We start from the raw sequence: 27,043 nt of genomic DNA, 5'->3' as shown, positions 1-27,043 counted from the left end.
GATTTTTAGAGGCCTTCCGGTGTAGCCCACATCTTGCAGGGCGTACTTGGACTTCCTGCTACGGGAAGTATCTGGGGTTCATAATCTCACAGGAGAATTTGTGCTTGCGATGGAATCTCTAAGTCCAGATGCCTTTCAGAGATAGAGTATTTTATGTCCCTCTGTCATGAGTTCCATTTTTGATCCAACCCTGTATAATCACATCCAAAAATGGAGAAGGCGATCCGGAAACACTTTGCCTTATGGTAGCCAGCTTCGAAAGGTGACAGAAGAGCAACACAGGATAAGAAGTGTCAGCCAGCAAAGAAAAAGAGCAGCCCTAGAATCCCACAGGGTTATGAAACTCGGTCTCTATCCAGCGCAAGGAACTTACAGTCTGGTGAGAAAGACGCATGAAAATCGTAAAAAGTGCAACGAGCAGATCTCCCGTGTAGCACAGAGAACTCTCCTCAGTGTTGTGTGATCATCTATGTGGGAGAAGAATCTGAAAGGGAATGGGTGTGTGTTCACGTATGATTGAGTCACTTTGACGTACAGCAGAAATTATCACCCTGTTGCAAAGCACGTGTACTTGAGTAAAACTTTAAAAAATGGACTGAGGGAGTTCCTGTTGTGGCTCAGTGGTTAATGAATCCGACTAGGAACCATGAGGTTGCGGGTTTGATCCCAGGCCTTGCTCAGTGGGTCAAGGATCCGGCGTTGCCGTGAGCTGTGGTGTAGGTTGTAGACGTGGCTCGGATCCCATGTTGCTGTGGCTTTGGTGTAGGCCGGCAGCTACAGCTCCGATTGAACCCCTAGCCTGGGAACCCCCATATGCCATGGGAGCAGCCCTAGAAAAAGCCAAAAATAAATAAATAAAATTAAAAAAAAAAATGGACTGAGGAACGAGGCTGCGGTCTTCAGTGGCCTTGTCAAGGTTTTAGACGTGATGACAAAGGAAGTCGTCACCATGGGGCCCATTACAGCCGAAGGATGGAGCAGGCTGCAGTGTTAGCCCAGGCGGGCCTGCGGACAGTTATAGGATGGAGCGTGTATAGGAGAGAGCAGGATATCAAGGAGCACAGAGGGGAGGTGCCATTTATGAGGGAGTCACCTCCATGCTAAGTCACCTTGAGGGAGTCACCTCCATGCTAAGCCTCAGGGTCCTGGCCTTTACAGTGGGAGGGTCATACACTAGCTAGTGTGTGAAGCATTGCTGTAATTTGCACACAGAAAGCCTCAGGGACCCCTGTCCTACCTGCTTTGGGGACACGGGGTCCTAGAAAGTCTCAGGGCCTTTGTCGTCCAGAGGATGGAAACGTCGTACAGTGTCCTAGAGATGGAAAGACCCCAGTAGGAGGGACGCCAACCTGGAACTAACAAGGAGCAGTGACTTGTTCGTTTGCAGTTATCCAGAACCTTCCACCTCTGAATGCCTCGAGACCCTCTCTGGAGGCCTCAGCTCCAGAAAGGCCTCTTTCCGACTTGATGGAGGTGTTCGGTTCTCCATTGGTAAATCTGGGCCATTTCATTTCCTGGAGCCCCAGCCCCCCTGTAGCTGCTAGAATCCACCTAAGCCCCGCCAGCTACTGCTGGCCCTTGGCTTTGCGGTGTGTAGCAAAGCTTCCGAGGTGTGTGCACGTAGAGGGCTGGCAGCCTTCCCTGAGGAGTGTGGAAAGAAGATTCTGCATTTCCCCGCCATGCCTTGGGGGACTCACTCATCTAAGTATTGTGGGAAAAAAGCAGGCAGCCTAGAAAACGAACCCTGACTTCGACTTACCCCTTCCTGACTGCCACGTGCAATTTAGCATCTCACCCTCCTGTTGATTCAGTCTGGATATGTTGAGTGGCCCTCAGGCTTCGGGGTGTGAATGGCAGGGCCTGTGCATTGGGAGCTATTATACATATAATCCCTTCCGTCATCGAGTGAGGAAAGAAAATAAATTCTCACACATCCACGACTTTCTCTTTTATGTAAATCACAAGTGTGAGGGAAAAAAAAACAAATCCAGCTACTGGAAGGGATTGAGAGTTCGAAGATACTGTGTTGAATGGATCATGGAACCAGGAGAGACGAGCCGCTCGTCAATGTGCGTGGAACCTAGGGATTCAGGAGGAAGCATTTGCTGAGCTACAGTTAGGATGGCGACCATTCATTGAGTGTGTACATGACGTCAGGCACTGTGTATGTTAATTCCTCCCCCCTTTATAGGCAGAGGTACTCGTTATAAGATTACACTCTGTCGAGACACTTATTTCCTGAAATTGGACGTGTGTGTGATTTAGAATAAAATAAAAATTAGATTGAAAGAAAGAAAAAGATTGCATCGGCAGCAGGAGGGAAGCCAGGTTTTCTTTCCTTTTTTTTTTTTTTGAGTTTTTCCCTTTTTTAATGTTTATATGATTTGTAAAGGTAACTTTCCATTTCATTCCTACAAAATGTTGGCGATATTCCCCCTGTTGTGCAGTACATCCTTGAGCCTGTCTTAACACCCACTAACTTGGACCTCCTACTCTCCCACCCCTATGTTACTCCTCCCCACCCCACCCCTGTAACCAAAAGTTTGTTCTCTGTATCTGGGAGTCTGCTTCTTTTATGATAGATTCACTAGTTTATTATCGCTTTTAGATTCCACATATAAGCAGTATCATATCCTGTGAATCCTCCTCTGTCTTTCTGACTTATTTCACTTAGCATAATGCCCTCCACATGCATCCACGTTGCTGCAAATGGCAAAAATCTCATTCTTTTTCATGACTGCGTACTATTCCCTTGGGTATATACCACATCTTATTCATGTGTCAGTGGACACTTAGGTTGTGTCCATATCTTGGCAATCGTGAGTAATGGCTGCTGTGAACTTTGGGATGCATGTATCTTTTCAAATTAGTATTTTGGGATTTTTTTTTTTTTTTGGATCTATGCCTAGGTGTGGGATTGCCAGATCACATGGTAGTTCCCTTTTTAGTTTTTTTGAGAAACCTCCACACTTTTCCACAGTGGCTGCACCAATTCACACTCCCACCGACAGTGTAGGAGGGTTCCCTTTTCTTCACATCCTCGCCAACATTTGATATTTGCAGATGAAGCCAGGTTTTGAACTTGTCCTCTGCCTACACCGCAGCCTCTTCTTTCTACTGCTCTGTGTTCTTCTCCTTATCAGTACTAGTAAGAATATTTGTTACCTTCCTGCCAGGATTAGTAATAATAACTATATTAGGGAGTTCACATCGTGGCTCAGCAGAAACACCTCTGACTAGTATCCCTGAGGATGCAGGTTCCACACCTGGCCTCGATCAGTGGATTAAGGATCCAGCGTTGCCCTGAGCTGTGGTGTAGGTTGCAGATGCGGCTCGGATCCCTCATTGCTGTGGCTCTGGCTAGGCCGGCAGCTGCAGCTTCAATTTGAGCACTAGCCCGGGAACCTCCATATGCCTTGGGTGTGGCCCGAAAAAGACAAAAAAAAAAAAAAAATTTATCCTGACATTCCAAAGATGCTAATGGTGGTGAATGCTAAATGACTTCTGTGCTGTGAGATCTCACTGGGATGCTAAGAACATTCATTGAGAGTCAAAAGTGACAGCTTATTGTGGCCTAACCCCAATTCTAACCAGGATCCTGTGACCAGTTCTTTGCATCAGAGCAGTTCCTCTGCCCTTAACACAGTTCACTCTGGAGCAGGGTGTGGACGGCCAAGGGGAAAGTCTCAGAAAGCACCTGTATGGAACTGTCCCCAGCCTTGGGCCGGAGCGGTGGGTAAACAGAGAATCAGGCGTCCCAGGGCGGCTCATCTGACACGCACGACCCTTCCGAGCAGAAAGGCATTTGCTTACGTATTGAACCAGGGCAGGCCTTGATAGAAAGGCATTTCCAGGTTTTCTTAAAAACTCAAACTCAACGTCTCTTGGACAATTCATTTGGGACCAGTTTCCATCCAGATGGTTATCCCTTCAAGTGATTATTTTTCCATCTTGAGCCTTTCCAGGAATTCCAGCTCGGGCAGGCTGCCAGGGGACACGGCTGCCCAGATGCTACACTGACATTCCGAAGGAGCCAGCTTCCAGGGACAGCACAGCCCAGCCATGGGCCTTGACCCTCCACCCTGCCCTCTCAGGCCTGAGTTCCTGCAGACACGGACATAGGCCATGTCCCCATGCAGTGGACCCCACCACAGGACGGGTCTCCCTGTTTTTCCAGAGGTAGCAAAACCCCCTTAAAACACCCCCCCCCAGCCCACTTTAACAATTCTGATTACTTACTAATCTCTACTGTGCACAGTTAGCCCTCAGTGGTAAGGAAACTCGACTAGCATCCATGAGGACAGGGGTTCGATCCATGGCCTTGCTCAGTGGGTTAAGGATCCTGCATTGCACTGAGTTGTGGTGTAGGTCGCAGATGTGGCTCGGATCCAGAATAGCTGTGGTTACAGTATCACCTGGCAGCTACAGCTCTGATTCGACCCCTAGCCTGGAAACTTCCACATGCTGCAGGTGTGGCCCTAAAAAGACCAAAAAAAACAAAAAAAAAAAAAACCCACCCCCAGTGTCACTAGCATCACATGGATGAGATACGATAATGGCAGAAGCTAGAAACAGAAGAAAAGCTTTGCCCAGGCTTGATCTGAAGCTTGTCCGTCTCTTCTGCTGTCAGGAGAAGCAGATTACTCATTAGGGACGAGGAAGACAGCAGTCTGGCTCGGTGCCAGGCAGAGGAGTTGCGTGGAGGAAGGACAGCGAGAGCGGCTGGGCCCCTTGAGGAGTCCCCTCCAGCCTCTCTGTCCAGGAGATGGGAGGTTGCATCGGAAGAAGAGTTCCCTGTCAGCTTGATGCCCTCAGAGCTTCCCCAGCCAGGGAGCACCCAAGTGTGACTGTTCTTACTGTGGATTTCCGTGTTTTCATGACGCTATTACACTTAGTCATTGTAGTCTTTGTCCCCAAATTTGTAGATGAACAGCCCCCACCCCCCAAGACTGTTCCTCCTGGTGCTAGTGGTATTAAGATGGTTTTGCCTGACCTCAGCCCACTCTCATCCCAGCAGTAAGTGGTGGTGGTGCATCACTGTAGTGACCCTGGGGTCCGCACCCCTCTGCAGACTCGAACTCACGTTGGGTGACCCTAGAGGGGAAGAGAGCCTGGTGACAGCATGAGAGTGTCCATGGTTCTCCACGTCTGACCCGTGCAGGAGTCTCTCTCTGGGGTTTCCACACTGCTGTGACCGGGATCACCACTAGGGGGCGCCTTGAGCTCGATGCTGGCTGATGCCAGGGGTCCCTGGCTCGCTGGCCTGTGAAGTATGAAGAGCTTGATCTCCCTTGATCAACGCAGCTCCTAACCCGGATGCCACGCCCTCTGCAGTCCCTGATGCGTGATGCGTGCTTGGTGCGGGTGCAGCAGTGCCCTGGATGGCTTCTGCTTCTCTCATCACTGTGAGCTCTGTGTCTGTAAACTCTGCCTCAGCGCTTGGGAGAGCAAGGCTCCCTAACCTCCTGCGGCAGCACAGCCCACTTTAACAATTCCGATTACTTACTAATCTCTACTGTGCACAGTTAGCCCTCAGTGTCTGCAGGGGTGGGGGGTGGTTCCAGGAGCCCCTGCGTATAGGACTATCGGCGCATGCTCAAGTCCCTGACTTGTCCTCCGGGTAGAAGGTTTAGCATCCGCGGATGGCAAAGTACCACAGTATTTACTGAAAGAAAAAGGGAGAAAAATCCGCGTGTAAATGGACTCATGCAGGTCAAGCCTCTGTTGTTTAAGGTCAACTGTATATCAGTGTAATTCTCAGTCCTGTCTGGGGTCCAGCCCTCCTTTTCACCCCATCACTCCACCCTGGATATGCCCGCCAGCGCTCCCCTGGCTTTAGGACTTTGTGGTCGTACCCATGCCATATAGTATTGCAGTCTTTATTCTCTTTGGGGGAACCCTGTGCTTTTTTTTTTTTTTTTTGATGAAGCTTGTAGTTCCACCAACTTTTAGGCACCCTATCCAGCTGTTGTTGGTTCGTATGGAATGGATGGTCAAATAGAAAATCCCTAGGCTTTTTGATGTGAACTATTTATTCTTAAGTCAGATCTCTCCAACTCTGCCGCTAGGGCTGGGTATTTACTTTCAGTCTCATTAATCTTAATTTTTTTTGGTTTTGTGCTACCCACTTCCAGCTTTTCAGGACATATTTGAATATGAATTGGAATAATGTATTAAGCATCCCTTCCAGCCTTCTGTTACCTCTAAATATGATAACCAAAACACTAATAAAATGTGGAACAGAATAGGACTAAGAATAGAGTGCTCACATACCATTTCCTCCCCACTGACATTGAACAATTAAGGTCCACTGTACATACTAGAAACAAAGTAAGTGTTTGATGAATGAATATATGACCCACTTCCTTTGGGACATGTTTGTTCAGTCAGCCATCAAGGTATCTAATGATGCTATCATCCAGCCCACCTTTGTCCATCCTGGAAACTTGAAGGTCAGGGTGGGGCCTATTTTTAATATTTAACCTAAATGAAGTACCTTCTGCCCTTGCACTACATAGATTTTCCTGTTCAGTAATTTAGTAAAACAAGAGGTGTGCGTGTCAGGGCTTAAAGAATGCTTGCCATGTCCTAGTGCCCTCTCCCATCAGGCCAGGTGTTCTGTCTCCTAAATGGTCATATGGTTCTTCCAGAACTGACATAAGCTCACCAGGCTGCATTTCCTCCTCTGTAAAGCTAAAACCCTGCCTCTGCTATGCTTGGACATATGTGCCAGCATCCAGTGGGAAAAAATGCACAACCAAAAAGGTGAGAATTCTGTTTTATTCAGTGGACTTGATCAGGACTTAGACCCAGAAGACAGCTTCTTAGAGGGCACGGAGAGGCTGCTCTGAAGAGGTAAGCCAAGATATTTAGAAGTTTTTGCAAAAACAAACAAGTCGTCGGAACATCAAAAGAGAACTATTTATTAAAGAAAACCAGCCACCTCCGCTGAATGAATTCACCACTTTTCTGTGTGTGGGAAGATACAAGAGTCTGGGCTCATTGGAATCCTTCCTTTGATATGTACCTGAACTGTCTGTGGCCAATATCCTATGTTTTTCCCATCCCGAACCTCCGCAGGGTGCACACTTGGGGGCGGCTGCAGTGTCTGATGGCTCGATGGTTGCAGCATCCTTTGTTGACTGATACGGCGGGCGGCATTTTTCGTCCACATCAGAAGGTCATGGGAATTCACTCAAACTGAGAAGCTCGCAGGGTAGCGGGTGGTGGGCAGAGCAACCCAGTTGATTGCTTTGACCTTGGAAGGCATTTCTAGGACTGTATGTATCTGATTCTAGGAGAATCTTCCATTCAGAGCAGTTGGTTGTCATTTTCAGGACTTGGCATCTGGCGGCATCATCTCATTTTCCTATCACTTCTGACACAATCTGAATCCTCATTAGTGGGGGGGGGTGAATTATAACAAAGATACAGGTATGGGGCTTCCTAATTAAAGTTTTTCTCCCTGGAGATGACTGAGTCATGTGTAAAATTTATGGTGATAGCCTTTTTAAAGTGTTGCCCATAGTTCTTGAAGATAGAATCCGAAGAAAAGAGGCATCCATTATTACTGAGAATTGTATTGAGTCTAGGTGACGGACCCCAAAGTAAACAGCTGAGTGCTGTCTAAATACCAGCTGCTTATCTCCAAGGCTCTGTCAGTTCCGTGTGCTCACAGCAGCTAGTTTGGTTTTCCAGCTGCCCCACTAGAAGGAGGCCGGAGGTGTTTATTTGGGAGGGTATTCCAGCAGCCCTTGTTGTGCCTGTGACTCATCTGGAGGTTTTGTTAAAATGCAGGCTCTGAATCAGGAGGGCTGGGTGGGGCCTGGGATTCTGCATTTCTCAAACTGCTGGGGGTGCTGGTCCAAGGACCACCCTTGGAAGAGCAAGGCCTTATGCCACGGAGCTAAATTTTAAGATGATGATGGAGAGAGATGCGAATGTCTATATAAAGAAGCTTAAGATGAATGTACTCAGAACAGTACATTCAATGTACCCGAAATGAATTTGTCATGATCCATCTCTTAACTCTTTGTTCACTTTTCCTTTCCTAACAATAATGTTTAAACCTACGATCTGCATATATGGCTCTTTGGCAGTTTAGGTATAGAATCCTGTGTGGCCCCGTGTTTCCAAGAAATCTTGCTGTTGTGGCAAAGGACATCCGGAGGTGACCTCCTCACGGGCCCAGAGGAAACACTGTTTGAGCACAGAGAAGGCAACTGGGGACACAGAGGGCTTTTGTCTGCAGCTAGAAAGAGACCCTAAAAGCAGACATCCACCCTCCTTTTTATTTCTCCCCTTCCTGGTCTCTTTTTCTCTCCCTTCTTTTTCCCTGAAGTGACTTCCACCTGCATAATTTACCTCTCCATTCTTTTAATCCAGTGTGCCAGGGACCTGGTGGTGTACTGTGGCGCCCTCTCGTGGTGGTTCACTGAAAATACATCAAGACACAGTCCCTACCCTCACAATGATTTCTTTCCCCTGATGACAGTACAGGGAGCTCAGGAAACAGAGAAGGGACACATACTCCGGAATTAGAGAACCTAGTCCCCAAGCTGCAATGGTAAATAAGAGACATGGTCCTTTTAACTGTAAGAGGAGGGTGAGTCAAAATTTGTATTAGTCTGGCCCCAGTCACACCAGTTAATCTTTGTATACTTAATATAGCATTAGTATTCTCTAGAAAAGATGTTTATCAATGGACAGCTTTTCAGAAAGATATATTTGAATTTGTGTGTCAAGGCCAATATGTTTGACTGGTCATTAGCAGAAGACCAGTCATAGCGTCTGTACCAAGATCTTTAGGGCCAACTAAGCCAGTGTCTCAAAAAAAGGGTGTAAATAAACGCAAGCCCTACTGAAAATCAAGTCAGCATTCTTTTTCAAATTCCCTAAAGCTGAGTTCTTTTTTAAAAAGTACCTTCGGAGGGGTTTTCTAGTTTTGTGTACGGTGCATTCAGTTGTACAGGCAATTTACATTTGCATTGCTAATAGACCTCGTTCTGAACATGTTTGACATTTTGCTTGGCTTTGAAAGGACTTTTATGCTGCTGCTTTTTCTTCCCTAGAGCTGCCTTGGGCTAATTAACCTATTCCCTTACTGGCTGGGCCTACTATATGCAAATAGTCTCATTCCGGATTCTGACATACTACTCTTGCATGAACATCCCTAATGAAATCCTGTGGGGTTTCATTGGATCAGTGCTACTGTGGAGCCAGCAGGGGGCGCATGGAACAGTTCCCTTTGGGTCCATCTCTTAAAAGACTTCTCTCCCAGTCCGTATGGGATGTGAGACTTAGGCAGTCCTTTCTTGGAGTGACTTTAGAAATGAAGATTATTATCAGAACTTTTTAAGCAGTGAGAAGGGGCAACTGTCTTTAATTTTTGTTTAATTTTATCTATCATTGTTTTGAACATAGCACTGACATCTTAATCAGTTTGCACATATTCAATGTAAATTATGTGCCATGTTCTTCATAAGAGGAAACTGTACAGAACACAGTTATCTGGGACTTACAAAGCCCTGGGTCAAGGAGGTAGATAATCGCCATTACTTTTTTGACAGAGATATTTCTTCATGAATATTTTTGCTCTTTTTACTTACTTTTTTGTTTCTGCCTCAGTCTTAAAAGTGCCTCTCTTGTCATGTGAGCAATCCTATTTCTTATCGAAATGTCATTTGTATTGAGACCCCAAATTTCTAACCTCCACCTCCTTGAATGCTTGGTCAAAGTCAAGAAGGATGGAGAACTTTTGTGTCATCTGTCCTTTTGTCATGGTGTTCATTAAGGATGTTGAAGCGAAAGCAGCAAGGGCCACTACATCATTGGCAAAAAAAAAGTTACAGATTGGAGAAGGGGGTGTGTAAGCTCTAAGGAGAGAAGTGGGATGAGCTGGCGCAGGAGGGGAGCATAGGAGGGCAGAGAGAGAAAAGGGCTGTGTTATAAGCCAGGGACACTGATATTGCTTCAGCACAGATAAAGGTCATATGCTGAAAATTGCTGCCTTATTGTGCCTGTTTTAACTTCACACCGTAGAAAAGAGGTCTGGGTTGGAGAAATGCTAAAACCCAGGGCCTGGATTCTCAGAGCCCAATCCTGCGCCTCCCCAGGATCACAGCGTGTGGCCTGTAGGTGGCCCTCACACCTGCCACCTGTTAGCCTGGTTCCTCTTGGTTCCATTAATGACCTGCCTCTTGCCAGGTGGGCATCTGTCTGCCCACACACGCCTGGTAACTTAGAGTTGTGTGGTTTCTGAGACACTGAGATCTGTGTCCCTGAAAACTGGCTCCAGGCTCACTAATGATACGTCCAGATGGAAACACACATGCCTGATGGGTCCGGCAGAGGTTTCGTCTCTAGGGTTAAGGGTGGATTGGCCCTTTCCAAGGAGAAGGGGGTGGAAGGTATAGGGAGAAAATTCAAAGACCAGAAGGGAAGTTAGAGGCAAAGGCAGAGCAAGCACGTCACCCTTATTAAGAAGAGCCTCAGAGTTCCCGTCGTGGCTCAGTGGCTGGAGAACCCGACTAGCATCCCTGAGGACACGGGTTTGATCCCTGTCCTCGCTCAGTGGGTTAAGGATCCAGGGTTGCTGTGGCTGTGGTGTAGGCCGACAGCTGTAGCTCTGATTGGACCCCTAGCCTGGGAACCTCCATGTGCCGTTAGTGCGGCCCTAAAAGACAAAAAAAAAAAAAAGAAAGAAAGAAAGAAAGAACACTTTGGATGCATCAGCCTGAGGATCGCACTGATTCTTCCCTCTTGGGCACCCAGGGCACATGGAGTTCTCGTGCAAGGGTTCAGATCCAAGGCGCAGTTGCAACCAACACCGGATCCTTTAACCCATTCTGCAGGGCCAGGGATCGAACCTGTGTCCTGGCGCTGCAGAGACGCCACGGATCCCATTGCACCACAGTGGGAACTCCAGTTGCACTTTCAACCATAACTGTGTTCAAGGTTTAACTGTCACAGATTCCTTTTGGCTTTCTGTTATCATGTGAGTAGCTGTACTGGGAATTGTTTGGAAGCTTGTGGGGTATAGAATTATTTGGGGCTGGCTCTGCTGAGCTGGCCTATGGAAAGAGAGAGTGTGTGTTATGAGTGTGTGTGTATGTTAGGGAAGAGAGAATTGTGGCGGATCCCATATGGACCCAGAGTCAGTGGAATCTGCGTAGCATCTATGGCAGGCAGATGAGGAATCAGGGGTAACTATCAAGTCCACGGAGGACTTGGTTTCTCAAAGTCCGGGTGGGTCTGTCTCTGAGGGCAGGTCTGGCTGACCCTAATGGGTGCCATCATCCTTGTGGGCTTCATTCCAGTTTTCCAGCCAGGTAAAGAAGAGGCGAGGAGTAGAAGTGGCATTTCTGGAAGGAAAACTAAGAAACACAAGTGTCCACTCTCAAGGAAAAAAAAAAAAAAAAAAACAGGAAGAAAGGAGAGAGGGTATTGAGAGATGTCTTAGGAGATTTGCTGAGTCCATAAAAAAGGCTTTGACTTGCTCCCTGTCTGAATGGTCCTTCTGATGAGCTCCAACAAGGCCGGTGTGTCACCTGCTCTGACCCTGGGGCGAAGGAGGGGATTTCACGTTGACACCAGCAGCCTAGTCGGAGTCTCTGGGAGCACGTTCTTTTCTGGTGCTGATGTTCTGATTCCCTCTCCCTCTTCCCTCTCTTTCCTCCTCCTCTTACCCTCATCCCGATCCTCTTTCCTTTCCCCAGATTCCAGAGCGGCTGCTGGCGGATCGCCCCCGCGGGGAGATGATTCCTCATGAAGCGCCTGGATCCCCTACAGAAATCAAATGTGACTTTCCGTTTATCAGACTAAAACCAGAGCCAGCCAGACAGTGAAACAGTCACCGTGGAGGGGGGACGGCGAAAAATGAAATCCAACCAAGAGCGCAGCAACGAATGCCTGCCTCCCAAGAAGCGCGAGATCCCCGCCACCAGCCGGCCGTCGGAGGACAAGGCCACGGCCGTGCCCAGCGACAACCACCGCGCGGAGGGCGTGCCATGGCTCCCGGGCCACGCGGGCGCCCGTGGCCACGCTGGCGGGCGGCTCGGGCCGGCGGGGCCCCCGCCGGAGCTCGGTTTACAACAGGGAATAGGTTTACACAAAGCGCTGTCCTCGGGGCTGGACTACTCCCCACCCAGCGCGCCCCGGTCCGTCCCGGCGACCACGACGATGCCCGCGGCGTACCCGCCCCCGCAGTCCGGGGCCCCGGTGTCGCCCGTGCAGTACGCCCACCTGCCTGCGCACCCGTTGCAGTTCATTGGGTCTTCCCAGTACAGCGGGCCCTACACCGGCTTCATCCCTTCCCAGCTGATCTCCCCCACGGCCAGCCCCGTCACCAGTGCGGTGGCCTCGGCCGCGGGGGCCGCCACTCCATCCCAGCGCTCCCAGCTGGAGGCCTATTCCACGCTGCTGGCCACCATGGGCGGCCTGAGCCAGGCCTCGGGGCACAAGGCTGAGCAGCCGCCGCCGCCGCCACCGCCACCGCAGCACCTGGGCAGGACTGCGGGGCTCCTCCCCCCGGGGTCCCCACCCCCCACCCCGCAGAACCAGTACGTGCACATCGCCGGCTCCCCGCAGACCGCGGCGCGCCCGGCCTCCCCGCCGGCCATCCCCGTCCACCTCCACCCCCACCAGACCATGATCCCGCACACGCTCACCCTGGGGCCCTCCCCGCAGGTCGTCGTGCAGTACACCGACTCCGGCAGCCACTTTGTCCCCCGCGAGGCCACCAAGAAAGCCGAGAGCAGCCGACTGCAGCAGGCCATGCAGGCCAAGGAGATCCTGAACGGGGAGCTGGAGAAGGGCCGCAGGTACGGGGCGCCCACCTCGGCCGACCTGGGCCTGGTGAAGGCGGGCGGCAAGGCCGTCCCCCACCCCTACGAGTCCAGGCACGTGGTGGTCCACCCCAGCCCCGCCGACTACGGCAGCCGGGACTCGTCGGGCGTGCGGGCCTCTGTGATGGTCCTGCCCAACAGCAGCACCCCTGCCGCCGACCTCGAGGTGCAGCAGGTCACCCACCGGGAGGCCTCCCCGTCCACCCTCAACGACAAAAGCGGCCTGCACTTAGGGAAGCCCGGCCACCGATCCTACGCGCTGTCACCTCAGCAGGCCCTGGGCCCCGAAGGAGTGAAGGCTGCTGCCGCCGCCGCCGCCGCCGTCGCCACACTGTCCCCCCACACGGTCATTCAGACCACGCATAGCGCCTCGGAGCCACTCCCAGTCGGACTTCCGGCCACGGCCTTCTATGCGGGGACCCAGCCACCCGTCATCGGCTACCTGAGCAGCCAGCAGCAAGCGATCACCTACGCCGGCGGCCTGCCCCAGCACCTGGTCATCCCCGGCACCCAGCCCCTGCTCATCCCCGTCGGCAGCGCCGACATGGAGGGGTCGGGAGCGGCCTCGGCCATCGTCACGTCATCGCCCCAGTTTGCTGCAGTGCCTCACACGTTCGTCACCACCGCCCTGCCCAAGAACGAGAACTTCAGCCCGGAGGCCCTGGTCACCCAGGCCGCCTACCCGGCCATGGTGCAGGCCCAGATCCACCTGCCCGTGGTGCAGTCGGTGGCGTCCCCCGCAGCCGCGCCCCCCACGCTGCCTCCCTACTTCATGAAAGGCTCCATCATCCAGCTGGCCAACGGGGAGCTGAAGAAGGTGGAAGACCTAAAGACGGAAGACTTCATCCAGAGCGCGGAGATCAGCAACGACCTCAAGATCGACTCCAGCACCGTGGAGCGGATTGAGAACAGCCACAGCCCAGGCGTTGCGGTGATACAGTTTGCCGTCGGGGATCACCGAGCACAGGTAACGTTCTTGCAGATCACGCAGGTATGGGGGCATCCTGCCCTGCCCGCTCTCATAGCTTCCCGGCACGATGAATTTCTTCCAAGAGGCAGACTTGTCTGCAGCTAGGGGGTGATAAAGGGTTTTTCATTTATACCTAGAGGTTAGACTCATCATCTTCCCACCCCATCCCCTGAGAGAATTAAGCCCTAAGGCACCAAGGCATCCGCTGTTTGTAACAAATTAACTTTTCTGCATGTCAGGTATGGCTGGTAGCATATCATTTTCCCAGACAAATATGAAAATCACTGCTTGAATTTTTTTTTTTTTCTTACTGTTGTTCTGTGGTTGAGATGGGTAGCCCTGATTAAGAAGAGTCATTCTGGGAGCTCCCACTGTGGTTCATCAGGTTAAGACCCCGAGGTAGTCTCTCTGAAGATGCGGGTCCAAGCCCTAACCTCGCTCAGTGAGTTAAGGATCCTGTGTTTCTGCAAGCTGCAGTGTAGGTTGCAGATGCGGCTTGGATCCCGTGTGGCTGTGGCCAGCAGCTGCAGCTCTAATGTGACCCCTAGCCTGGGAACTTCCATATGCCAAAGGTGTCGCCCTGAAAAGAAAAGTCAATCTGCCTTTTTATTTTTTATTTTTATTTTTTTAGTGGTCAGGAAAGGACAGTGTTTGTCCAGAAGAAAATGTTAGGTGGCCAGAGTCACCAGGTCCCCTTACAACTTCTGTGTTTTAAAATGTAGGTTTTGTTGTTATTTAGCTATGGCGAGCGCCGCTGCCATTGAAAAGATCCCCCACTATATACTCAGATCCCAAAAGGAGAGGGTGTGCCCTGGAGAATCGCCAGGGTCAGCTAGGAGGCACAGGGATGGAAGAGAAAACGTGGCCAGAAGCCTTTACTGTGGTTTCAGTGAGAAGGAGCCAGGGAGGCAGGGTAGGTAGATTTAGGATTGGCTAGTTTGAATCATCTCAGCAGGCTCTGGGCTTGGGGCTGGCCCTAGGTGCCTGGTACCTGGCCCTGGAGTGGTCAGGGCAGGAGTGATAGTGACCCTGTGAGCACCCGCTAGAGGAAGTGGCTGGGATGTGGGTGTTTGCTTTGCATACAAAGGACATTCTCCCAGGCAAGTGAGTTGTTGGTTGTCTCTAGGAATTAGCGAACCCAGGGAGGGGCAGTCCCTCCAGAGTCAGCAAGGCTTCAAGATGTCAAAGCATCAGATATAGAGAATAAAAGGCATGGTTGATATCTGGAAAGTCAGGCCTGGGCTTCTGATAAATGGAACCCCAAGGGCCGGTTGCTGCCAAGCTGAGTCACGTTAAAACTGGACTGTGATCAACTCTCTTAATTCCCATGGTTCCTTCAGTCCATTCTTTTCCAGTCTCTTAAATCACTTGAATGCATTTATTCTGCCTGTTTGTATGGAAACAGCAGTTGCATGCCCAGCTTGCTTGGAATCCAACAGAATTGCCCCGCACCCCCACCCCTCACCCCCCAGGGTTGGGAACTTCCTTGGTTGGGGCTGGAGAGCATCACTCCCTCTGGGAACGGTTCTGTCCAGGACTTTGCGTGGTTCCATCCACGCCTTTGTGACAGCGCCTCCTTTAGGTTGAAATGAGCTACAAAATGGTCATGGCATGGTTGGGATTCAAAGCAACTAAAACCAACAGTGAAGACAAACTAGTTAATGGCTTGAATTGTGAGTATACTTTTTAAAAGATCAAGTGAGGTGGGAGAGACTGCTTTTTCAAAACGTTTTCCAGAACTGCTTGTGCACAGTGAATGTCAGGGGGCCTGCGTTGCCAAGAGCTTTTAGCCCCAAAGACTTTTTTTTTTTTTTTTTTTTGATGGTGAGCTGTTACCATAGGCTTTGATAAGGCCCAAGAAAGTATTCTCAACATTCTAATTCTAAAAAAAGAAAAAGAACAAAAATCAGGATATTTGAAAGGGGGCATCATTATTTAGGACCCACTACGCATTTGTAAGTGCTGCTTACTCTCACCTTCCTACATGGATTGGGGTGGCTACTAGTCTTTAACAAAGCTGTGTTTTCGTAGACCCCAGGTAAAGCCTAGAAAATAAATAAGGAAAAGTAAATGTTTTTTCATGGTCCTTTTAATCCTGAAAGCGTCAGTGTGAACAGAGGTAGGCAAGGAAGGAGAAGGGGTTGTTTTGAAAGGCACCAGTCTCCTCTCTGGCACCTCTTTCAACTCTCCGTAAAGAGCAGCTCTGAGCTGGGAGCTTCATCCCCAAAGCCTGGTAGCCTCCGCAGAGCCCCAGATGCCCAATTGACCTGGCAGTTCTTAGAGAGGAAGCATCTCCCTGGGTCGTCCGTGCTCCATACTCTGCAGCGTGAACAGTTAAATGATCAAGCCATTGGCGTCCATGTGTGAAGTGTCCTTTCCTCCCCAGCAAAGATGGACAGGAAGACCCTGGGCAGCTCACAAGGGTGACTTGGGTTTCAAGCAGTCGAAACAGGAGAGCGGGGCTCTGACACAGCCTGTGATCTGTCACTGTACCCAGAAGCCTATCAGAAACAGGCTGACATCATCACAGCGAAAATACTCCACCAGCTGTGTTGGCGGCATGTGACAGGAGCAGAGTCAGTAGAGAATCAGAGAGAGAGGGCGAGGCGGGGAGAGGGAAGGCAAGAGAGCATGAATGTCTGGATTGAATTTACGCTCCGAGGACGGAGGGCTTCCCTCCCTCCTCCGTGTGGCTCTCCGGTTCTCTCCCTTGGCCTGGAGAGGCAGCCCCTGTCTTCTCAGCTGGTTAGAAACCACTAACACGTGCGCCCATGGGGAGGTGTAGAACTCTGCCAAGTGTTCAGCTTAATTAGCAAAATCACAAAGTTGCCTTGGGGAAGTTGAGGAAGGAAAGGGGAGGGGTGGACAGATGGCTTTAGCCCCCCCCAGGCACGAATCCTGCACAGCGGCAGGACCACCGCAGGGAGGCTTGACCTCACACCCTGCCATGGGCATCCTCAGTGAGTGCAGAGTGGCAGGTATGGAGAAGCCAGGATCTTGGGGTCTGGTCAGCCGAGAGATGGGAGGTCTCACCTCTCAGCTCAGGGTTTTCTCGTCTCTAAAATGGGTAAGTGATTCCTTAGAGAAGATCACGTCTGTTTCCGTAACCCTTCCCTTTCCTGCCTTGCAAGCAGCAGCCCTTGTAAGATTTACCAGCGTCCACTAAGCAAAAACCAAAGAGGGGTGAGGGGACACGAAGGAGAACGTCCCCCACGTCATGCTAATAGTGCGCAGACCTAAGGGGAAGGAAAGCCATCCTGTGTAGAGCCAAGGGAGTTTGCCTGTGAAGGATTATTTTTAGGAGCGGACTTCCTAATTGTTATGGAAAGATGCCTCCAGGGCGGTCTTCGGCTGAAGCGCCAGATGAGGCACTGTGGGAGAAAAATGCTTTCACGTATGTGTCACCATCCCTGTGGTTTTGTCCTACCCGTCCTGTCCCTTGTGGCACAAGCAAAGCAGCCTTGCCTCCCCAGCTCCCCACCCAGGTGCTCTTGAAGAACACAAGTGCCGTGTGCACTGCAGAAAGCCTCTTGGTGGCCCCCTGGTGAAAGACCAGTAGCACCACCCCAGCGGGGGGAGAGTCACAGCTTCGGGCATGCGGTCCTCTCTCGGCCCTGGTGTTTCTGGCTGAGAACCCCCGTGGACAGCAGAATGACTTCCCTTGGGCCACACTCCCAAATAGAAACCACTTAATATTCTCCAAGTTCAAGGCCATAAGTCTGTGACGCATCCCAGAAGGACATTGCAGGGGCTAGCATCAATGCGGAAGCCAATGTGATTCAGCAGGAGGATAGAGCATTGTCTGCTTGGGTGGGAAGGAGATGAGGTGGTCGGAAAAGGCAGGACCTGGAGCCAAAAAGACCCAAGGCTGAATCCGTCCTCCAGCACTCCGTAGCATTAGACTGTGCAAATCTTGTACAGATTATTGCACAAACGCTTCCTGGTGCAAATTACGTGTGAACCTTGCATTTGGCTTACATCGTGGTATAGAGAATCAGGCTGTTGTTAGAATGAAAGAAAATGCATTCAAGGGAACCAGCGCGGTACACAGAGCACGTCGTAGGTCCTCACCAATGTGGGTTTCCCTTGCCTGCTTCCACTTGGGTGACTTTGACCCTGAGAAGAGAAAGGTTAGCTTCTGAAAAATGAATAAAAGCCTTAAGGCTCTCAGAAGCTCCCATTGTGGCTCGGTGGTAACGAGCCCGACTAGTACCCATGAGGATGCAGGTTTGATCCCTGGCCTCACTCTGTGGGTTAAGGATCTGGCATTGCCATGAGAGTTGTGTAGGTCATGGACTTGGCTCAGATGCCGTGCTGCTTGTGGCTGTGGTGTAGACCAGCAGCTATAGCTCTGCTTGGACCCCTCACCTGGGAACTTCCATATGCTGCAGGTGCGGCCCCCCACAAAAAAAAAAAAGAAAAAAAAAAAAGGCTTCATGCTCTCAAAAGAGTTTATGGAAGGAGAGACAGTCCAGAAAAGTCTAGAAAGAAGGCTGAACTTTCCCAATGAGCCCTTTTTCCCCTGCCTCTCTTCCTGTGGCCTGTCCCCTGGATGGCCCAGACACGTCCATCCTGCTGTTCCTGTGAGGGAGGCAACGTGACTGCACGTCCGCCTGCGTGCATGTGATACAAGCTCTGCTTTTCTGAGTGTGAGCTGGCCTGGTCGGATGGTTAGGTGGTCCAGCCCTGCACATCAGTAAGAGGACCGGTACAGATACAGGCGCTCACATACCTCTCTTTTCCAGAGAGGATCTTAGCATCATGCCCACTGGGTACCACCTGCCCAGGATGGCCCCCCTGGGGAGCCCTCGGCTTCCAGCTGGCCTGTGAACAGTCTCTCCCCTTCCTTCCATCTCACAGTCCCCAGGCTCAACTTTTCTGAAGAGTACACAAAATTTTGTAGAATTGGAGTAGATTATGAAGTACTGTTGTTGACTGCTTCTTCCTCAAGTGCTAGGCGTCTTTTGTTATTAGGGCTGTCTGTCACTTCCCAGATTCACGAGGTGACTGCTTTCTTTTACCTCCTTAGTGGCTACTTAATATTCAGTGCCATTTTCTTCTCCTGACTGTCCCCATGTGTGTGTGTGTGCATGCACCCTCACACGCTCATACAGCCTATTAGGATAACCTGCTCATTGCACGTCTTCCAACGGCTTTTCTTTCATTCCACTGTGTTTTAATTTGGCTGCTGTGTTCTATGAGCCATCAGTGGCAGCATTATGTGTTTAATGGATTAGCCGGTGCCTAAAAATAGCCAGAGCCCTCATGCACACAGCACAGAAGCCTGTGTAGTCCCTTAGCAGCCAAGGCAAACCGACTTGCCAAACATTTTCCGTGTGGGGCTTGGTGGAAATGAGCCCTAATGAGTCAAAGACTAGATAGTGGCTGCCCTTGATGCAAAGCTCATTACTGGGCTTGGGGTCCAGTTATTGGTGGTAATTCTCTCAACTCTAGTGCCGGAAAGGCTCCAGAGGAGAAACGTTATCAAACACATTTTCGTTTGCGAGTCTGTATATTCTCCACATGACCCCCCCAAAAGAAGAAAAATGCTCTCCTTTAGCTTGTGTGTGATATGTGCCCCCGACTTGGGAATCTTACGTGTGTCATTGAAGATCCTCTTAGATGATTATTGTTTACAGCTTTTTTTTAAATTAGGTGTTCCCATCATGGCTTAGTGGTTAACAAACTCAACTAGCATCCATGAAGATGCGGGTTCAAGCCCTGGCCTTGCTCAGTGGGTTAAGGATCCGGCGTTGCTGTGAGCTGTGGTGTAGGTCACAGACTCGGCTTGGATCCCGCGTTGCTGTGGCTGGCGGCTACCGCTCTGATTGGACCCCTAGCCTGGGAACTTCCATATGCCTCAGGTGTGGCCCTAAAAAAAAAAAAAAAAGACACAAGTAAAATAAAATTATATTTTATTGGAGTTCCTGCTGTGGTACCGTGAGTTGAGAATCTACCTGCAGCAGCCCGGGTCGCTGCAGAGGTACAGGTCTGATCCCTCACCTGGCCCAGTGGGTCAAAGGATCCGGTGTTGCCATAGCTGCGGCGTGGGTCACAGCTGTGGCTGGGATTCAGTCCCCGGCCTGGGAACTTCCATATGCCATGGGTGTGGCCATGAAAATAAAATTAGACTTTATCATTGAAAGTAGTTCTATGTTTACAAGACATGGAGCAGAAAGTACAGAGTTCCAGACCCCGAGAGCTCTCCGCTATTAAAACCTTGCATTTTGTGGTACATCTGTGATAGTTGACGAGCTCGGTACTTTGCATCGGGATGCACTCTGCGCTCCACGTGCAGTCGGCTTTGACACAGGGGTGCGATCACGTATCCAGCCTTACAGTGTCTCACAAAGTTTTCCCACCCTGAAAAGCCCTCACCTATTGGCACTCCCCACCCCCACCTCACCCCCGTGGCAACCACGGACCTGATTGCATCTCTGTGGTTCTGCCTTGTCCAGACGGTCATGCAGCTGGACTCCTGCAGTATGTAGCTTTTCCAGACTGGCTTCTGTCACCCCTCAATGTGCATTTAAGGTGCCTGCAAGACTTTTCGTGGCTTTGAGGGCTCCTTTCTTTGTAGCACAGAATAATTGCCCATTGTTCTTGAAGACACACCTTTGCAGACCCCAGGGGAGGAGGGCTGCGAGATAGACCATGTGCCCCAGAGCTGCCCTGGTCACCTGCCAAGCATCCCAGCGGGACCTCCCTGCAGTGCAGGCTCTGGGAGCCAAGCGACAGTGTGAGAAGCAGCCAGCTCATCCGTCACAGGGGGCTTGTGTTTGGACGCATCTCTGCCCTGGGATGTGGGTTTAATGAACAGCCTGAAATGCTTTCACCAAAGACTGAGTCAGGCTTAGCGTGAACGTGGTGAAATGTTTTAAATAGCACACTCACAGATACGCTTCCCCTCGACGGAAAAGGCATGCCTGTTTTTCTTAATGGTTTTTGAAGGAAATGGGTCTGTCCGCTCGCCCCTCCATCCTTGTGCCAGGATTTTCAGATTTTCTGCTTGTGGAGGATATAGTCGTGCAGACTGGCCTTAAGGAAGCAGATTGGCTTTTCTCTGCAGGTAAAACAGGACCAGAAGACCAAGCTAGGAATTCTCAGTATAATTGTTTCACCAAAAGCAGGACGTGGTCACTGAAACCCAGCTTCTGAGCAATGTCCTTGCTCCCAGATCTGGGCAGAATTTGTACATTTGGGATATGCTCAAGCAAAAAAAAAAAAAAAAAAAATGTTTTGTAAAACAGATGCCCCTCACATTTGTGAAAACAGGGATTCTCGTGAAGGAAAAGGGAGGCAGTTTTAAACAACAGACGTTTCGTTTTCTTTATCTCTTGCTTTTGGCGTCATGTACATATGTGTGTATAGAGACATAGCACCAATCTCTGGTTGAAAAATACAACCAAACAGCATAAATATGTGTATATGTATACAGTATTTAGATACAATAGTCCTTAACTAAGTATCTAGAGGGATTTTTTTGCTGAACTTCAGAGCTAAGAAGGAACGTAAAAGCCGGTCATTTGCCAGATCAGGAAGGTGACATTGAATCAATAATTTTCAGCCCCGAAGGGAGGATGTGTTGCCTCTGTCTTGGTTTCTCCAGCCTGAGTGGAAGTTGCAGGCGATGGGTTCAGAGGGGTTGGTTCAGCGGGGCTGCAGAGAGGGAGGGGAAAGGCAGATCTCCCTTAGGAGTGGCAGCGAGGGATGGGTGTGCTGGCAGCAGCAGGGGGAGGGCAGGAAAGGGCCCAGGAGGATGTGGGAGGTGATCACCCCTGAAAGACAGAGGGACCAGGGGCATCCAGAGATGAAAGACAGGGGCCTCAAGCTGACAGCAGGACAAAGGCTATTCATTGCTCCCATTTTATCCTCCAGACTGCTTTAAGTGTTTGGAAAAGGAGGTATTTATGGGATGAAAAAGTGGGGGGGGGGGCGTGTCGAGCTGTCAGGAGTTATGTAACAGGCTTCCCTTCTCTGCGGTTCGGCCTCTGTGAATGTATCTTCACGGGGGTTCAATCAGAGACTGCGTGAACTCTGATGGGGTCATAAAAGGAATGATTAGCACAGCCCAAAGAGCGAACAGGAACCTCAGGATTGAAAGTAACAGAGTACAGAGGCAGGGAAAATCAAGATAAGCTCAGAATCTGACAGCGGTGTGGGGAGCGAGGCAGCCATGGCTGAGCCCGGAAGGCCACCTGTTAGGGGGTGAGCATCACCCAGGAAGGCCCTGCTTCTCTCCCTGGCGGGGACCACAAGCCGTATTTATCCCTGGCTGGTGGGGAGCCAGGCCAGGCGGAGCCTCTCCAGCGTCTCAACATCGACCTCTGTTGGCCAGTCATGCCATTGCCATGTTTGGACGTTCTGAAGGCAAACCCTGAGCTCAGTCTTTCAGATTTGTTCTGAGCACCTGTTACAGGCCAGGCAGTATTCTGCATCCTGCGGATAAAACAGGGAGCAAACCAGACAGTAGCACAGCCCCCATGGAAGAGACAGTCTTAGGGGAGTTGTTGGGAAGAGGTGAGAGAGACAAGTAGCTAAGTCAAGAAAATAAAACATTCCCTTCCCAAAGGAGGGAATCGCAGATGCACAGACCCAGAGGCACAAGTGCCTTTGGGAGTGAAAGGACCAGCAAGGGGACCAGTGTCCCTACATTCCCGGGAGGACGGCGACATAAAGACCACGCCAGGCTCGTTCGTGGTGGCTTTTTCTCCCAGTGAGAAGGTGGAGTTACTAGGACCGTGGCGATGGAGGCCGTGACAAGTGGTCTCACTCCCGATGTATTTAGAAGAGTGATAGGATTTGCTCACGATTTGGATGTGCATGGTGGGGAGAAGGATCTGAGTACCTTGGGTACTGGATGCCTGGGCCATTGACTTGAACGCTGAAAGAATGGGGGATGCCATGTTCCTGGAGGTGGGGAGGAACACAGGAGGCACCAGAGGGCAGGACCACATCAGGAGGTCTACTTGGGACGCATTAAGGTTGAGCTGCTAATAGATATCCAAGTGGGCATCACCAGATAACATGGTTGCCACCATATGGTGGTGGTTATGGTTTTGCATGCAAGTTCTGGTTTCTCATTAAAGGCAGGACCAGGTCTTAAACAATAAGTCCCGAACACGTAGCAGGTGCTCACTGTTAAATTTTGAGCCTTGGTAACACTGCAGCCTAGAATGTGAACACTTAAGAATATGTCGAAGCTCTCAGTACCAGCGGGAGGCCTACGTGGACCTCAGGTTCAAGGAATTGAGACTCATTTTTCCTGGTTTAAAGTGACATCATGGGGAGTTCCCATTGTGGCTCAGCAGAAACAAATCTGACTAGTATCCATGAGAATGCAGGTCTGATCCCTGGCCTCACTCAGTGGGTTAAGGATCCGGCACTGCCATGCACTGTGGTTCAGGTCACAGACACAGCTTGGGTCCTGCCTGGCTGTGGCATAGGCCAGAAGCTGCAGCTGCATTTCCCTAGCCTGGGAACTTCCATGTGCCACGAGCGCAGCCCTAAAAAGCAAAATAAATAAAAAGGTTAAAAAAAAAAAGTGACATCATGTCCAAAAGTCCCCCATCTGTTTCGCCTTCAGGATGGTACCCGTTGGCACTGACAGCATCTTTTGAGGCAGATAACACTTCTGTCCAAGGGATTTTCAAGCTGACACACCCAACCATGTATATTTGCACGGAAAAATCCCTCAGTCTGATTTCTTCATTAACTGTTAATAATCAGTTAACCTTTAAGAATGTTTATGTCCTTCTGACAGACTTAATTATGAAATAAAAATAGATGTGTTATGACTGCTTTAGTGTGCTTGACTTGAGATACGTGCAACAAGAGTTTAACTTTCACCCAAGAAAGGAGTTCCCGTCGTGGCGCAGTGGTTAATGAATCTGACTAGGAACCATGAAGTTGCGGGTTCGATCCCTGGCCTTGCTCAGTGGGTTAAGGATCTGGTGTTGCCATTAGCTGTGGTGTAGGCCGTCGGCCACAGCTCTGATTCGACCCCTAGCTTGGGAACCGCCATGTGCTGCGGGAGCAGCCCAAGAAATGGTAAAAAGAAAAGAAAAGAAAAAAAAACTTTCACCAAAGAAAGGAAAATAACTTATTTTAGTTCATGTATATGCAGATCCTGCCCCCCCCCAAAAAAGTGTATTATCTAGGTAATTGAGGTTACATAATTGAGAAGGAGGTAAATATTCTTGAAGAGGAATAATTAGAAAAATAACATGTGATCTGAGCTCCCCGCCCACTGCTTATAGTAATGAGATTATCTGAATCTTTTGCTCCTAATTTTTTTTCTTTTTTTATGGCCACGCCTGTGGCACATGGAAGTTCCCAAGCCAGGGACTAAACCTGAGCCACAGCTGCGACCTATACCATAGCTGCATGCGACCCAGGCCAGATCCTTAACCCACTGCCCCAGGCCAGGGGTTGAACTCCCGTGCCCCTGCAGTGATCCAAGCCACTGCAGTTGGATTCTTAACCCACTGCCCCACAGAAGGAACTCCCTTTTCCTCCTCATAGGTGTTGGCCTGGCTGAGGGTGTGGCATCTTTTCTCAGGATGGCAGAGCTCTTTTGGGAAAAGACAAAGCTGGAATATAGGAGAAAGGAACCAAAGGCGAGCCTTTGAAGTGGTGGAGATTTTCTTAGGAATTCAGGTTAAAATAAATCCCATTATCATCAGCTCTTTTTCAGTGAAGAGTATTTTCTCAAATATTCTTCACTCTTCCCTGTTACTTTATGTTCATGAATTTTTAGCTAGGCTGTTCGAGTTATCAACCACCTCACAGCCTTGAATTCGAAGACCTGCCTTTGGAGTTTTGAGATGAGGGAGTCAGGAAGGACCTTTAAAATGCCCCCAAAGGTTATGGTATCCACAGCAAGAAACGTCTGCATCTACATCATAGCTTACGGAATCACCAAGGCCTTGAAGACATTTCTTCCTGATGAGTCACCAGATACTTGGCACCATGCAAAAATCTTCAGGTAGATTTTGTGCAGTAGTAGTTATTTGCAGAACGTGAATATCGGCTGCTCTGAGAAGTGTGTATAATATGGCTCACACAGCAAGAACCTGTCTGTTCGTAGGTGTTGGGCTGTCTGTTTGCAAGATTCGTCCCAAGAGTAGGGGATCATCTAGACAAAGACGCTGAGCAGTCCCCGGTTGAGTAGGACTTGTTCTTTCTGCTCAGCATAGGATGCTAATGGCTCTAAGAGGTTCGCGACAGGGAGTTCCCATTGTGGCGCCGTGGAAACAAATCCCACTGGTATCCATGAGGATGCAGGTTCAATCCCTGGCCTCGCTCAGTGGGTCCCAGGATCTGGCATTGCTGTGAGCTGTGGTGTAGGTCACAGACGAGGCTCGGATCAGGCGTGGCTGTGGCTGCGGCGTGGGTCAGCAGCTGCAGCTCCGATTCGACCCCTAGCCTGGGAACTTCCATATGCTGCAGGTGCGGCCCTAAAAAGCGAAAAATAAATAAATAAATAAATAAGCGGTTCATGACAGGATTTATGGAGCCGGCTCCAGGTCCATCCTCCCATGTATAGAGGCTAGACTTATATGGTCAAGATGTAAGGCTGATGCTCGTTCACTGTTTTCTGCATCATGAAAAAAATCCACGACCTCAGGTCACTGGATCCAATTTATTTCATGTAACATCCATCACTGGTGGGGTAGTGGGAACATGAAGTTCATCTCTTCTGGTGGTATCATAATGCCTTTGTTCCCAGGCGCAGAGAACTGCAACATAGGAAAAAGAAAATGGGTTTGGGGACCAAAAAGACTGGGGTTAAATCCCAGCTGCATCAGTTTATAGCCATGACATTAGTCAAGTGATTTAACCTCTCTGAAACTATAGTTCCTTATTTGTAAAATGGGAACAACAGGACTTTTCACTAGTACATTATGAGCATTAAACAAAATACTCTTTGTAAGTGTGTTCCTGAAGGTTTGACAGAGAGTAGACACTCAAAAATTTTTAGTTCTCTTTGCATCATTAAAATAGCCCAGAAAAATGAAAATTTCCCCAGATAATACATTTATATGAGCTCGTGTCCACACACACACAAACACACACACACTACAGTAATAGGCTTCCGTATAAATTCATTTAGTTGTTCTAAAAACATTTATGCCTCCGTTAGAGCAAATAAAGTGTATCATTCAGGAAGCGTGTCTAGAACTAGCTCGATCATTGTTCTCAAAAAAGGCAAAGTAAGATAAATAGGAAAGCCATAATCCATGGAAATTACACGGAAATTTACTACTTTTAAAGTGGGATGTTTTAATTACTTAGGTATTTCTGTACCTGTGTATAAATTCAACAGAACAGTGTAGGTATTATATTGTGTTTAATCAATAACAGTTGCCCTTCCATGTCCATGGCTTCTGCATCTGTGGACTCGACCAAGCACAGACTGAAAATATTTATGGGAGAAAAATTCGGGAAAGTTTCAAAAAGCACAACTTGAATTTCCCCCACACCAGGCAACCGTTTGCATTGTAGTATAAGTAGAGTAGAGATGATCTGATGGATACAGGAGGATGTGTGCAAGTTATCAGCAGATACTAGGCCGTTTTATACAGGGACTTGAGCATCCTCAGATGTTGGCATCCATGAAGAGTCCTAGAGCCAGTTTCCTGTGGATCCTGAGGGACCACGATATTATTTTAATTTACTCACTTACCTACCATTTTCATTGTTCTTTGCTCCTCCCTGCATCTGCAAACTTCCATCTGTAGTCGTTTTTCCTCTACCTGAAGACTCTTTAGTATTTTCTTTAGGGCACATCTGTTCATGGTGAATTGTCTTAACTACTGCTTGTCTGAAAAATGTCTCTGTCTTCATTCTTGAAAGATCTTTTTGTTCAATGTAGAATTTTTGGTCGGCAATTCTTTCTTATTCTTCAGTACTTTAAAGATATTCTAGTAGTTCCCATCGTGGCTCAGCAGTAGCAAACCTGACGAGTATCAGTGAGGACTCAGTTTTGATCCCTGGTCTCGCTCAGTGGGTTCAGGATCTGGTGTTGCCATGAGCTGTGGTGTAGGTCACAGATGCCGCTTGGATCCCACGTGGCTGTGGCTGTGGTGTAGGCCGGCAGCTGCAACTCCGAATGGACTCCAAGCCTGGGAACCTGCATATGCCACATGTGCAGCCCTAAAAAGACTCTCTCTATAGATAGATAGATATACAAAAGACAAAAAGAAAAAAAAAATTCAATCTCTCT

General features: G+C 49.5%; 1 protein-coding gene across 13 annotated transcripts in view; it reads left to right on the top strand.

Moving 5' to 3' along the window:
• ATXN1 (ataxin 1) overlaps positions 1-27,043 on the top strand; it is a 430,913-nt gene that overhangs the window by 396,144 nt on the left and 7,726 nt on the right. For all 13 annotated transcript variants that reach the window (XM_021099774.1, XM_013977443.2, XM_013977445.2 and 10 more), the window contains one exon: positions 11,718-13,812. In XM_021099774.1, the coding sequence (XP_020955433.1) occupies positions 11,878-13,812 (1,935 nt within the window). In that variant the 5' untranslated portion in view covers positions 11,718-11,877. The remainder of the gene's footprint in view (positions 1-11,717; positions 13,813-27,043) is intronic.

Source organism: Sus scrofa, chromosome 7, assembly GCF_000003025.6.
Source record: "Sus scrofa isolate TJ Tabasco breed Duroc chromosome 7, Sscrofa11.1, whole genome shotgun sequence".
Taxonomy (NCBI): Eukaryota; Metazoa; Chordata; class Mammalia; order Artiodactyla; family Suidae; genus Sus; species Sus scrofa.
Note: the sequence above shows the minus strand (reverse complement) of the source record. Positions and strands in the feature narration are given on the sequence as shown.